The sequence below is a fragment of the Astatotilapia calliptera genome, chromosome 4 (assembly GCF_964374335.1).
Source record: "Astatotilapia calliptera chromosome 4, fAstCal68.1, whole genome shotgun sequence".
Lineage (NCBI taxonomy): Eukaryota > Metazoa > Chordata > Actinopteri > Cichliformes > Cichlidae > Astatotilapia > Astatotilapia calliptera.
The window spans coordinates 28,027,501-28,042,233 of NC_137425.1; the positions used below are offsets into that span (position 1 = coordinate 28,027,501).

The 14,733-nt window shown below is 41.4% G+C and overlaps 1 protein-coding gene across 4 annotated transcripts; it reads left to right on the forward strand.

Annotated features, from left to right (window-relative positions):
- The first annotated feature begins 357 nt into the window (after nt 1-357).
- LOC113021279 (interleukin enhancer-binding factor 3 homolog) lies at nt 358-14,720 on the forward strand. 4 transcript variants are annotated; one of them, XM_026165853.2, is made up of 18 exons: nt 358-485; nt 1,778-1,874; nt 2,569-2,789; nt 2,893-3,067; nt 4,424-4,571; nt 6,003-6,094; nt 7,247-7,342; nt 7,595-7,706; nt 7,823-7,920; nt 8,490-8,601; nt 8,735-8,848; nt 9,224-9,429; nt 9,565-9,744; nt 9,827-10,108; nt 11,519-11,651; nt 11,754-11,801; nt 13,373-13,768; nt 13,876-14,720. In XM_026165853.2, exons 2-18 carry the CDS (start codon nt 1,872-1,874, stop codon nt 14,004-14,006), a joined length of 2,547 nt encoding a protein of 848 aa, XP_026021638.1. In that variant the 5' UTR covers nt 358-485; nt 1,778-1,871; the 3' UTR covers nt 14,007-14,720. The 4 variants fall into 4 exon arrangements, with proteins under 4 accessions (XP_026021638.1, XP_080157132.1, XP_026021639.1 ...); XM_080301006.1 differs by having other exon boundaries at nt 9,842-10,108; XM_026165854.2 differs by lacking the exons at nt 13,373-13,768; nt 13,876-14,720 and adding an exon at nt 12,357-13,243.
- Nucleotides 14,721-14,733: the final 13 nt, after the last annotated feature.

Below are 14,733 nucleotides of genomic sequence, written 5' to 3' on the forward strand. Positions count from 1 at the left end.
TAATACTATACCTGGATCAAGAAAAGTATTCTGTGATATTTTCTTTATAATTTCTGCAACCCCTTTTTTCATACAAGATACCAAAGCTACTTTTTCTTTTTAAAATAGCCTTTTCCACTACTTTTTAGACCAAATCCTTAAATAACTGTCATTATTCTTGTGGGGGAAACTTTATGGATATCTCTCACAGTAACACACAAGCGGTGGAAATGACTACGAATATTTGTTATGTAAGATAACTGTCGTGACAATAACATTAGTCCCAAACATTGCTGAATCAATCAGCCAAGTGTTTAGAATTCAATGCCTTGATTATTAGCCACGCCCCAAAGACGGTGTTCCGCTTTTCTATTTGTAAATATTCAAGTCACGTGGAAATTTAGTCCAATAAGCACCATTCTCTTCCCAGATCGTGGGCGTTTCCATTTGTGCTCCTGCTGCCGAGACCGGGAGCTAGCGTGAAGCGCTGTGTTAACGACACAACGGTAAGTAACAAGAAAAGATCCGAAATAATAACTTTAAGTATTTAGGAATGAACATACTAAGGAAGCTGCATACCAAGAGTAGTTCAGATGCTCGACTGTATATTCTGTCTTGGGCTCGTAGACTTCAGACGTTGAGCTTTTTTTGCCATTGTTCGGCAAAGCTAGCATGCTAGTGCTAACTGTAGCTGAGGTTTCAATGGGGTCTCGTTTTGTCTCCTCTACCATTTTGGTGTCTGATAAGCAGCAGACAAGAACTTAAATTCAAAATTCTCAGTTAATGTGCATCATATTATCGAGTTTTGCAATTGGCGGGAATAATGGTAACACACATGGCTGTGTTTCCCGATTTGTGGAGCATGTCTGCGCAGCTTTAAACCGCAGTCGGTCGGTTTTTGTCGGGGATGCGAGCTAGCTGCCGTCAACAGCCAGACTCTGCGCCGAATTAAAATGGCGTCTGTTTTTAAATCCACGAGTTGGAGCTGCGAGGGTTCGGGGACTGGTTGTTTCTTGACGTAAAGGTTACGTTTCAGTGTGAAGCTTTAGTGGCTCGTGGGGAGTGCGACATGAGCTCATTTTGGCTTTGTGCCATGTTTCGGTAAGTCGTTGACAGGTTGGAGCGTAGAAAACGGGGCAGTACGAGCCGTGTTTAAGATTTCTGCTCTTTTACGTTATGTCAGCTTTGTATCCAGGTACAGAAAGGTAGACCCACGATGGGAATGCTACAGTATGTGAGACCTGTGGGTGTGTCGCTATTATTGAATGAGAAGTCCTGCCCGCCCACTTCACGCCACTATTTGATCCAGATCTTAGCGTTTTGCTGTAGTAACACAGTAGCAGCTACACTCATCACGTCAGACAACACTGATGAACACTCAGTCATCCATGAAGGTTCTGCTGTTACCCTCCACTCACATTAATCTGTTTACACCAGCCTGGTTTTTATTTTTATTTTGGATAATATATATATATACATACATACATACATACATACATACATACATACATACATACATACATGATTGCCCTTTATTCTGAAATATTGTGGTTTGTAGACACGAGTTTATTTATTACTGTGGCGCAGGAGAGGCTGGGCCTGTTTAGTGCCTGAGGCTTGTAAATGTGTACCAACTATGTTGCTGCAGCTGGGGGCCAGAGATGCCAGTGAAGTGTAAAAACATTTTCACCTCTGAGCCACTGAGTGTCGAACAGCGACAAACTTGAAATATAAAAAAATGTTGGGTTTTAATTTTGCCCTGATTTTTTTTTTTTTTTTTTTTTTTTCCGTCCTGCAGACTCAGACAGCAGCAAAGTCATCTGCTGCCAAGACGGCCGTTTTAATACTGTGGGTCACTGGATAAAGCAGCCGTCACGGTCTCCACAACAGCAATGGTAAAATTTTCATTATTCAAGTCTTACTGCGCGTTGTTTATAGGGCAGAGGATATCCAGGCATTTATATTAAATACCAGTGTTAACAGGACAAATGATTGTGACCCATCTGATGCAGCCAGCATGTTGCTGTTCCATGATGCCCGGGGCTTTGGGAACACATGCTGGCTGCTTTCACATCACTGCCATCACTCTCCCATAATTTGGCTTTGGTTGCCTGTGCATACCCTCTGCTTGTGTAATGATTAGTTTTAGAAGCTTGACCTCTGTGTTCAGTATTTCAATTCATCAAACAAGGTCAGAGGAAGGCGGTCTTAGTTTGGTGGCCCGTTTAATCTTGATAAATGGTTTTTCCAGGTTGAGCAGGAGCTATTTCATAAAACTGGATTAGTAAAGTTAGTTGAATAACTGGTCTGATTAGAACCTCGACTGAAGTTTGAGGAGCTGCTGCATAAATGTGTTAATCTGGTTAATTGTCCCAGGGTAATTCAAGATGAGGTATTGATGTATTTTCAAGAGTAAAAGTTAGACTTTTATTTGTGGAATGCAAGGTAATAAATCTCATGCACATTCTTGTCATGCATTGAAGTCTGGGTAGTGTTACGATGGGAATGCTTTGATTGAAACTAATCTCGTCTAGCCATGTGACAGATATGTTCCCTTAAATTCACGCTGTTGTTTCTTTTCACCACTAGCCACCACCAATGCGCCACCGCGCCATGCGTGTCTTCATGAATGACGACCGCCATGTTATGGCAAAACACTCTGCCATCTACCCGACACAGGAAGAGCTGGAAAGTGTACAAAACATGGTGTCTCACACAGAGAGAGCACTCAAGGCCGTCTCTGACTGGCTGGATAAACAGGAAAAGGGGACGACAAAGTCTGACTCAGGCACAGAGACTGATAAAGAAAGGTGAGATGTTGGAGACTTTGAGTAAACAAGTACCTTTTTAAAACCAAAGCTGACTTTGTTTCATTTTATTCTTCTCCACTGTGCATCCGGTGTCTTTTCAAAGTGAGCATAAGGATCAGGCCACCCGCTCTCTGCGTGGCGTCATGAGGGTGGGACTGGTTGCTAAAGGCCTGTTACTGAAGGGGGACCTGGACCTAGAGCTGGTGCTCCTTTGTAAGGACAAGCCTACCATCAGTCTGCTGAAGAAGGTGTCTGAGAACCTTGTTACACAGCTCAAGGTGAGAAGTGTGATGATTCACTCTATATTTGGAAAAGTTTTATTTAACTATAACATTGCTATTTCAGATAACTTGAAACTAAACTAAAACTAGATGCGATTTAACACAAATAAAAATAAAAAGTAGATTTAGAAAAAGGCAAATTAAGTGAGCAAACGTTTATAAACTATATTAGTTTTAGTCTTTGTGGTGCATTATCAATCTGAAGCTTTGGGTCATGTCTTGATAGAGATTTGGGGTACCTACGTGGCTGTGATGCTACTTGTATTGTAATGCCTGTAAAGTCTTAGCCTTATCAAACATATTTGTCATTATAGTAATTGGAAAAACTAAAACGGCCCATTTTAGAACAATAAAAACTAAACTGAAACAAGCAGAAGCTGAAAGCTAACTGAAATTAAACTGAGTTGGGAAAATTATTTTCAATTTTGACATGACTGATGTTCTGGGTGTCCGTGTCATCCTGTGCAGTAAGGACAAACAAAACTTCCCACTGGCAGCATGCACACAAGCAGTGACTCCGACCCAAAAAGCAGCTCCTGTTTCTGTGAGCTGGGAAGAGGAAATGTAAAGCTAAAATGAATTCAAGGCTGCAGTAAACCAATGAAAATGTTATTTGGCTGAAATCGTCCGCCTGCCAGTATTCGTATTTTAAACGTATTGATTAACATTGTGTTAGGCCCGGAAAGCTTGTATTTTCGGGTTAGCCCTTCACACTTGGGGGTACTCTTTAATTAAAATTTCGGTAAATGTAAGCATTAAATAAGCTAATCAGAAGCGTCTCGCTTGGGTGAAAACTCCTCTGACCCAAAAGTGTCTGCAGACGGACACATTTGTGGGAACAATGATAGTAATGGGTATTATGGAAAAGCTAGTCGTTGCCTTTGTTCTTATGAAAGTGAAATCTGCGATTGCCTCACCAGTGAGAATTTGGTTGGATGAGAACATATCCATTGATATAAGCCTTGAGATTACATCTGTACTGGTATGTAAACTGTTGGGGAAAGTTACTGGTAGCAGTTTTAATAAAACAAAATGATCTAGGACCAAGAATCTATATTTGCTAGCTTCATAGATTTCTATAATAACTCAATATCTTTAAAATGAAACAAGACATTAGGGCTTTTTATAAACCCAAATTTAGAGGAAAAAGCGACTCAAAGTTTTCATTCTGGATCCCTGAGTAGTGTTATGTTGTTAAGGAAATCCTACAGTTGTATAGTCTTTGGTATCCCTACACGTGTCCTCCTTCATGACTGGATAAGTTAAAGAAACCAGTGTCAAGTCTTTTTTTCTTTTTTTTTTCTTTTTTTTTTTTTTTAAACTGTACTGATTGTCTTGTTTTCTTTCTTTCAGTTGATCACAGAAGACAAGTATGTGGTGACCCAACAGATCCGTGAAGCTAGCATCGTCATAAAGAACACCAAGGAGCCCCCTCTCACCCTCACAATTCACCTGACGTCCCCTTTGGTCCGTGAAGAGATTGAGAGGGCTGCAGCTGGAGGTAAGCTCCTGATTGAAAGCCTCAGTGTTTTTCTTTCTTTTTTTCTTTTCTTTCTTCTTTTTCCCCTCTTTTTAGTGGCACCCTGTTTCCAGCAGGGAGGCCAGGCAGGTAACCAGCCTAGACAGATATTGTTTATTGGGCCTTCAATGGAGCTAGAGGACAAGAAATGCAGTCACATAATGAAAGTGTGCTATGCTTATAGCTCTCTAGACACTCTTGTAGTTCCATGTAATGTAATTGGACATTTTTGATGGCCCAATATACAGTATAGGGCAGGTAGTTTACTGACTTCTGAAGACGTGGCTTTCTCTTCCCCCTTAATGATCAAGGTCACCAAAGAAATGAAGGCTTACTGAGAATTTAACCAAATACAAAAAGAGAGACCACTTTGTTTGCATGTGTTTTATCATTGATGATGAACAGTTTGCATTGCAGCAAAAATGAGTAGCAAAACGTGCAGTGACGCCCAGCAGTGGGCTATTGACAGTCTCTGATGTTGTTGAGCAGGGAAGGCTTGGGGTTGCAGATAATGACAAGGGACACTTGAAATTGCCTGTCCAACCACACCCAAAAATCCAGGGGTTGGTCCCACATGTCAGCTAGTAATAATTAATGGCAATGTAAACATGTAGTTATTTGGATTATTGGTAGCTATACAACAAAACATTTGTATTTTGCGTTTTTTGAGTTTTCAACAATAGACCTCTACCTTGACTTTATCTGTAGCTTCGTGCTCACAGTGAGGCCCAGTTTGGGACTTTGTTTAATTTTTTTCTTTTTAAGCCATCAGTTTTGCTGCAGTGTGGACTTTTTTTTATACCCACCTTTTGTGTATCTGATCATTTTTGCCTGTGGTTTCAATTCTGATTCTCTCTGTCAAGCCTTCTAGTTTGTCAATTTTTAGGGACGCTGGACCTTTGACCAACTGGCCGCTCTCTGTCTCGGAAGGGGCAAAGCGCAGTGTACCCAATCTAGGGGTGAAGGGGAGGGGCTCTACCTCCTGTTAGCGCCAGAAAAAGAAAACTAGACCGTTTTAGGCAATGAAACTAAAGCATCATTTGAGTTGAAGCGGCTATGGAGAGACAACCTCCCATTTGATGAAACCTATAAATCCCTTTATAAAGTTGCCTTTCTACGTCAGGGATTTATTTTTATTTCTTGTAATCTTATTTTTTTACATATTCCAGTTACAACGCACTCTGCATTACAGTCACTCCGGTGGAATTTAAGTGTAATTGTTACGTGCCGGGTCATGTCAAACCATATTAACTGGGAGGTTGGGAGCGTTTGGTGGTTCTCCAGTGGAGGGGTCCCCCTCCCCTTTCCCCTCCTGGCTGTGGTTTGGGAAGGCTGCCTGTGTTCCCCCTGGCCGGCTGACAGAACTCCCCTTGGTCAAACTGTACCTTGTCTTCTTATTCCACCTGCCAATAGAAACGCTTTCAGTCAACGATCCCCCGGATGTTCTGGACAGGCAGAAATGCCTAACTGCCTTGGCGTCTCTCCGCCACGCTAAGTGGTTCCAGGTTTGGATCTTGTCTTTATTTGTCTCTAAAACAGAAGTAGTTTTGAGTTTGGTTTTATGCTGTTTGTCTTTTATTTGGGCGTTCCATGTGTTTTTTGTTTTTCTTTCTTTTTTTTTTAAATTTACTCTTTTGAAGTGTACTTCCTGTAGTAATTCTTGATGACCTGGATGTTTGTTTCTTAGGAAACCTTTGTCATTGCACTGTTGTAGAGTTGTTTTACTCACATAACAGATTTTTATTGCTTTATCATTTCATAAACGGAGAAATTGTTGCTTTTCGGTCCCTGATTTTCTTTGTTTTCACATTTAGCTTAACAGCTTCTAACTCAAATCAGTAAAAAAAAAAAAAAAAAAAAAAAGGGGGGGGAGAACTAATCCATGGTTTGTCCAGGTGCAATATTTCTCCAATGTCAGTGTTGCTGTGAGTGCTTTGCCATTATTTTCACACTTCTGCAAGTCGCAAGCTCCACTTTTGGTAGAGAAAGGGTTCCTTGTAGTTAATTGTGTTTGATTATATCTCATTGTAGTATTTTCGCCTGTTTCATTTCTGGCTTTGACACTATAACGATCAGTGCTCCATCTCTGCAGCTTGTTATTGTAGAGTATGTGGCCTCAGCTGTTTCTGCTCTCTGGCTGTTTCTGTTACTGTGTGCCACAAAAGCAGCAGAAATATTGCACCTCGAGTCATATTTTAAACTTCCTTTGCCACTAACTTAGTCATGGCCTCTTTTAATGACAGCACATGTATGCATATCCTCTGAAATAACACACTTGTTAATCATTTTAAAGTTGACATAAAGTTTGAGGTGGCTTTAGTCGCGCATTCATATGCATGCTTTTTTTCCTACAAGCAGTAACTACACCATCGATCATGCTGGCTATTGATTTGCAGACATAATAGGCTTTTCCACCAAAGTGATCAAACATCATTCTGTCACCTAATCTCTCTGGACATTTACCATAATGACAAAGCTAAAATGCTGTAGTCTGTGTGGCTTCATTTTTATCTTTCCACATATTTGAATATTTATCTTGCTTTTTGTTGCGTACAGTCTGCTTTTCTGTTGTGTTGTTGTTTTTGTTGTTGTTGTTTTGTTTTTTGTTTAACTAAGGCTGTTTGTGCCCCTCCCCCCACCCCTTCTTGTTTCCTCAGGCTAGAGCCAATGGGCTTCGCTCCTGTGTCATTGTCATCCGGATCCTAAGGGACTTATGCGCCCGCGTCCCAACATGGGCCCCCCTTCGGGGCTGGGTGAGTAAAAGAAAACCTTATAACAAAAAAAATAAATTTTAGATGGACAGATATGCGCTGATTGTGCCTTTTTAAGACTATCAGATATGTTGAATAAATATTGCCTAAGGCTGATGAAAATGTCAAAAAAGAAACTTTAAAATTCCTTTGTTATTGCTTTCAAGACACCACTATCTCACGTTCTAATACTGTGACCTGAAATCTCTTTGTGTAAGGGCTTAAAAATAGCATCCTATCTCTCATGCTTTGCAGCCATTGGAGCTGATCTGTGAGAAAGCCATTGGCACAGGGAACCGGCCCATGGGTGCAGGAGAGGCTCTGCGGAGGGTTTTAGAATGTCTGGCTTCAGGAATCCTCATGGCAGGTATACACCTGAGATCTCTTCTCAAAACTTTAATTGTGCAAGTGTAATTGTACTTGTTTAGTTTGTGCGCTTATTTCTAAGCACACGCCAATGCTGTCGTTTGTTTATGTTGTAAGATGGGCCTGGAATTTCCGATCCATGTGAGAAGGAGCCAACAGATGCAATTGGTCATTTGGACCAGCAGCAAAGAGAAGACATCACAGCAAGTGCACAAGTAAGTGTGTGGGTGTGGCAGCAGCAGTGCCTCAAAAAGTCCCCAAGAGGCTGGCTACAAAAGCAAGCTCATGTCCATCAACATCAGTGTTCAAATTCCCAAATATGCAGCAAAAGAAGAAAAATCATGTTTACAGCCTGGTACAAAAAAACAGCCCAACATGATCTGCATGGAGAGAGATTTGTTTATTTTATATTTTTAACTGATTTCAAATTTAGGTTTAAAATTGGGGTCATTGGGGGAAAAAAAACTCCAGTACTTTCAAACTCTATTGCTTAACTTGAATTAGCTGGTTTCTATGATGCAGTCAAGCAGTTTATGGTTGCAGCATGCTGATGAGTTTTGCTAGCCATAGCTGGTGACTTAGCACTTTACCCTGTTGTCCAAATAGAGTCACTTCTGACTTAAAATAAACGAATAAACAAAAGAAATGGCTCAGACACTAACAACAGGGCTTCATAAACCAGTGAGTGATGTCACAGTGTCTGTGTCCTCCTTTCATATACAGTCTGTGTTCTGCATATTCATAAATGGGTATATAGTTAACATCATGTGTTTGTTGTCCTCAGCATGCCTTAAGACTGTCAGCTTTTGGACAGCTTCACAAAGTGCTTGGAATGGATCCACTTCCTTCTAAGATGCCCAAGAAACCTCGACCTGAGACTCCTATCGATTACACAGGTAAACCTGAGATTTAAGTCGTCTACAAAAGCACATTAGACATGGAAGTTTTGTCTGTGCATGGTGTATATTTAATATGTATTTAGTATAATTTGAATGATCTCATTGCACAACTTCGGTTGTTGTGTTTCAGTGCAAATCCCACCCAGTACAGCATATGCACCACCAATGAAGAGGCCTATCGAGGAAGAAGAGGGTACTGATGACAAGAGTCCCAATAAAAAGAAGAAAAAGCTGCAGAAGAAATGTAAGTGCTCTTTTAGCTCAAGGTGCGTGCGTGCGTGCGCTTATCTGGGCATGGCAGAACAATCTGTGCCCAGGTAGGTGCGGAAGAGACACACTTGGGTGATCAGATGTGAAGTTCAGCTGTATCAGAAATCATGAAGTGTGCTGCCATTGATAATGTTACTCAAATATGTTCCTTTCTTTTTGAATTGAATTAACAATTTTGATGTTTGTTCACTTTCAATAGGTTAAAGATGTTTGGTTTTAAAAATTATAACTACATTACTACTTTCTGGTCAAAGAAATTTCACTAGTCTGATGATTAAAGTAAAACATTTGGATTTTACTGTATGTTATTATTGTTATCATAATGCTGTTTTTCTGACTTTATCACCAGCTGCAGAGGAGAAGGCTGAGCCTCCCCAAGCCATGAATGCCCTAATGAGGCTCAATCAGTTAAAGCCAGGACTACAGTATAAGCTGATCTCCCAGACTGGCCCAGTTCATGTTCCTGTCTTTACAATGGCTGTAGAGGTAGATGGCAAGACATTTGAGGCTTCAGGCCCATCAAAACGCACTGCCAAGCTGCACGTAGCTGTAAAGGTAGGCAAAACATTTGCAAGACTGTCTGAAATGCATATTAGATTTCATTGTTGCCTCAGTGTCTTTTTGTAGTTATAGTTAGACTTTATTCTTGTCTTTTTAACCTACAATGAATCTTCTGTGGGCACCTTTTAGGTTTTACAGGACATGGGCCTGCCCACTGGAGTAGAACTAAAGTCTCCTGAGCCGGCAGTAAAAGCAGACGAGGCAGTAGTAGCAAACACTGTGGAACAACAGAAGCCAGTAGTGCCACCTGTCGAAACTATCACTGCTGCCGCAGGAGCAGCTAATGCAGAAAGCACTGAAGCTGCAGAGGTATGTGTGTCAGCAACCAGCTTTTGGGTTGTTTCCTGTACTGCTCAATGTGTCATTTTACCCACCAACTCTTTCTTATCAGACTGCTCGCCAGCAGGGACCAATCCTCACTAAACACGGCAAGAACCCAGTGATGGAGCTGAATGAGAAGCGTCGAGGCCTCAAGTATGAGCTCATATCAGAGACCGGCGGCAGCCACGACAAACGTTTTGTCATGGAGGTGGAGATCGATGGGCAGAAGTTCCAGGGCACAGGATCCAATAAAAAGGTGGCTAAGGCTTATGCAGCTCTGGCTGCACTGGAACGGCTCTTCCCTGAAGGCTCAGCACCCGAAGCTGCTAAAAAGAAAAAGGGACCACCCATGGTAAGCATCCCATTTCAAAAGTCCAGGCCCAAGATTTTTGCTTAAAGCATGTTTGTAGTTAAAGTAACTGTGGTTCATGTTGTATTTTGTGTACATCAGTTCCTGTACAGCTCAGTGGTAATGTACCATGACAGTGATGAAAGAGTAACATCCAACAAGTTTACATCTTGCGTTTTGCAGTGAAGTAAAGTTGTAGGGTCTTGTGTTTGGGGGGGGGGGGGGCGTTCTGTATTGGAACATCATATTAAAATGGCAGTAAAAGCCGTAACGATTGGACACACAACACGCCAACTTAAGAGCTGCATGACCAGCCGAAGTGCCAAAAGAAGACGTCATATGACGTCAAAATAAGCTCATGACACAGGCAATGCAGCAAGTATAATGGCCACATTACTGCTCAAATAAAAAAAAAAGTTAAAATTAAACGTGCTCTGTTCATCTATTTGAGTTAATTACTGATGTTAGAAAGGATTGTGTCACATCTTAAAAACATGAGACAGTTGCCTCTTAACAGGCTGACAAGTGAATTCTATCTGAAGGATGCACAACAGAAGTATCTGCCAAAAAACCAAAGGGGGAAAAACTTTAATGAGCATCTTTCTTCAATGCTCTCTTCCACTCCCACTGCTATCTTGGATTTGGTTGTCAAGAGAAAATTATAGTCCATTGTAGGGCTTGCAATAAATGGAAATCTTCTGTTTAATGGTGGCAAACGCTGGCTCTCCTGATAAGATAATCTGCAGTTCATCCATGTTATGTAGCAAAATACTATCTTGAGTGGATGCTGTTAGCCACTTTACCCAGACTGTTGAGCTGATCTGGTAAGTAACTACTTAATCTGCTAATGGCATTAACTATGGCTAGGTTACAGCTAACTGGTTAACTGTTTTGTTTGCTAACGCTATTAATACAAAAGTATAATGGTATTGATTTGAACTCTTTACCCTTGAAAGGCTACCATGAGTAACCATTGAAGCTCTTTTCTGCGCGGAGTGCTTCCTGTCATATTTTAGGCCTGCTTATAGAACAAAATGACTGGGTTTGCAACAGAAGTTAGCGAAGGTGGTCTCTGCCTGTGCAGCTACCCTTTGTTTGATGACTATTACAGTAGTTTGTTTTCAATGTCTTTATTGGTATTAACTGAGGTGTTGAAACTCACCATTAAAGGTACAGGGGAGGTCATCAAATGTTGCCTTTTATGACGTAAAGAGTTAAGATATCAGCAAATAAGGTACGGAAACAACACTAAGATGAATAACTAAAATTTGCTAGTGTTCTTACTCATATGGGGGAAGCAGACTAGCTGTAAAATATAGTTATGTAACATGTACTTTTGTCATTGTTACTGAAACACAGGTATGCAGAAAGTTATGCTGAACTCCTTTTAAGTGATGTTCATTTTCTCTTTAGCACACGCCAGGGTTTGGCATGATGGGAGCCCCTGGACCTGGAGATGTCGGCGCCCCCAGGGGCAGAGGGAGAGGAGGGCGAGGTCGTGGAAGAGGCAGAGGTTTCAATAATGGAGGCGGCTATGGCCAAGGAGGTAAAAACAGATCCTGGTATACTGGTACTGCTGGTAGACTTGGTCAGTGTGCTTGACGCAGTGTTAAATCTCTTGAAAATAAAACTTATGTGCTCCTCCTAGGTGGCTTTGGAACATATGGTTATGGGAACAACGCCAACTCCGGATACAGTGAGTGTCCATTTCTTCCTTTCTAATCTTGTTGTGGGTAAGAATGTAATCTTTGAGAATCTGATTTACCCCGTGAGCTTCAGAATTATATATTTTTGCCAGTTTGTTAGCATTGATGTTGTCCTCCTGCATCTGGCTAGAACTCTGGGAAATGTAGTCTATTATGTGTTAAAAAAAATAAATAAATTAAAAAAAAAAAAAAATGGGTTTTTTTCCCCCAGCCAGCAAGACCATATGCTGGGTTGTTCCCAGTTCAGTGATTTTACATTTCTCTGCTTTAAGCCACAGGATTGAATCTGGTTTTGACAAGTCGCCTCTTATGAGTACCCCTTTCTTCGTTCTGGCAGCCTGTTCTGAGGACTGACCTACAAGAGCGTGACAGGAGCAGAGAAATCTAAAAAAGAAAAAAGACCAAATCAAATTCAGTTTGAACAAAATCTGACCAATGAGTATTTCACCTGCCACAATTTTAAGGCAGGGAAAAAAATTCAAACTAAAATTTAAATCTAATTTTGATCATTTTTTTCCCCTTCTCTGCCCTGTCTCACTCTTTAGGTGACTTTGTCTCAGACTGCTATGGCTACCACGAGTTTGCGACATAGATGTTCCCCCAGTCTTAGAAAATCCAAAACTGTGCTGTAGCGAGGATAAAAACGGACAAAATACTCAGTAGTTTTCCCGAAGCATCACGAACTCCTCTTCACCACCAAGTCCTCAACCCTTGGAACAAAGTGACAGCTACCCTCTGCCCTGTCTTGCCAGTTCTTGTTGTCGTAACCATGGCACCTCGGGGAGATGACGTGCCACTTGCATGCATGTAGCCATAACACCTTGTGTTCTCTCAAGTTGCCGTGGATGTACCCAAACTCCTGGATCTCTGCAAGCTGCAGGGCCGATTTGTTGCACAGTATCTTCACCCGTCATACTGGGGGACGGGGCTTGTTTCTGGAGTGTGACTAGCTGGCAGCTGGACTAGACTGTCTTTTGGATTGTTGTCAAGACCACAAGGATGGCCTGGTCTCTCTCTTTATCTTAACGTTTTCTTGGATGCAAATGCTGAGAACATTTCCACGTGGATTGCTTTTTAGTTCACTCTTAATGCTTTTTACTCACTCCCATGTTTTTTCCTGTTTGCTTTTAAAAAGTGGTCATGTGGTCTATTGGAAAACAACAAAAGAATCTGCTGTTTCTGTATCACATCAGCAACACTTGTTAAGTCATTACTGCACTGAATGCCTGATGTTCTTATTTTGGGGATGTCTGCAGGTTTCAGTTTTCCATCTGTATTAAGTTCTGAACTGTAGCTGTTGGAAGACAGTGGATGAATTGGAAGATCTGATGCGTGTTGGTGAAAAGACTTGTTCTAGCTGTTTTTATGTTTTGTTTTTTTTAGGTTTTTTTTTTTTTTTTTTTTTTTTTTTTAAAATAAATGACTTCATTCATCACTGTGCTACTGCAGGCTTTGTTTTGATTGTGCGTGACAATGTATTGCCATTAAGAAACATGTAGTAGGTGCAGCCGCTGCCATGCTATGTTTGTTTTTATGACCATGCAATGCCCTTGTTTCACAGATTACTACAATAACGGAGGTACAAACGGAGGACCTGGGGCATCAGGCAGCTCATCGGTTGGCCCTCCAGCTAACACAGCACTGGGCCCAGCACAGGGATCCTATGGTTCATACTACCAGAACGATGGAGCCTACACTGCCGCTTCTGCCTGCAAGCCCCTCAAAAAGAAACCTCCTATGCACAAAGGAGGGAAAGCATCTTTTCCAGGTCCCCCAGGGACAAATAGTGGGCCTGCAGGGGGCTACCAGTCTGGCAGCGGCTCAGGGCAGGGCTCCTATAACCAGTATGGCCAGGGCTACGGGCAGGGAAAGAAGAGTTTCAACCAGAACCAGGGGGGAGCAGGTGGATATTCGTACAGCACTGCATACCCGAGCCAAGTGACAGGAGGAGCTGGAGGTAATCAAGATTACAGTTACGCTGGTAAAGTGTTGGGATTTTAAGGATTCTAAGAAAAATTTTATTTATACACATTTTCATCACTAATTGTCATCGTTTTGGTGCAGGTTTCAACAACCAGTCCGGTTACAACTCACAGGGAGGTGGAGGAGGTAGCAACCAGGGCTTTGGTTCTCAGTACCACAACTCGGTGGGCTACGGCAGAGGCGACAGCAGCATGAACTACCAGTACAGATAGACGACTGCGTCCCTCCATCTGTGAATCTCCAGCACCAAGCACCCCGCATCAGTGTCTCAAGCCTTCTCCAAAGAAAGTGATTGATGGCTTGCCTGTGCTCTCTGCCTTTTCTATGTTTGCTTCGTATGTGCTTTTGGTTTGTATGTAGCACATGTGGGCACAAAACGAGATATCTGGACTTTGATGTGTCAAAGCAGAGTTGTGGCTGAATTTACTGGTCTGTTTCAGTGGTCTGGTCAGTGCTTAGTCTTTTTTAAAATTATATATATAATTTTTTTTTTTAATCGATACTACCAGTCCCCATTCTCATCACTAAATATGAAAGCCGATGCTACAATTCACTTGCTTGTTCTGACTTTGTTTCCTTTAACAGTTATGTGGCAACAGCATTTATTTCCACATGAAATTTAGTACAATCTTGTGGTGTTAAACTACAGGGTTGTGTGTTTTGTTTTCCTTTTGTTTTTGTAACAATTCAGTGGACCCAAGAACAACTTTTCTCCAGTGCTTGTAATTTTGGCTTATTTTGTAATTTACCTACTGTGATGTAGTTATTTTAATAAATGGTTTTGGAGATTACTGGAAAGTACACTTTACGTTCTGGTGTTTAAAGTCACATTTCTGCTCAATGTAGCTTTTGGATTGGGTGGGACTTGTTTGAGTTAATGTACAACAAACTATGTTTGTATCAAAAGACTTTTATTTTGAATAAAAGCCTTCATTACAG

Bases quoted from the DNA above. Each gene is read 5' to 3' on its own strand.
- LOC113021279 (XM_026165853.2), top strand. The intron at 8,849-9,223 runs GTAAGTGCTCTT...CTTTATCACCAG, and splicing joins GAAAAAGCTGCAGAAGAAAT to CTGCAGAGGAGAAGGCTGAG. The intron at 9,745-9,826 runs GTATGTGTGTCA...CTTTCTTATCAG, and splicing joins AAAGCACTGAAGCTGCAGAG to ACTGCTCGCCAGCAGGGACC.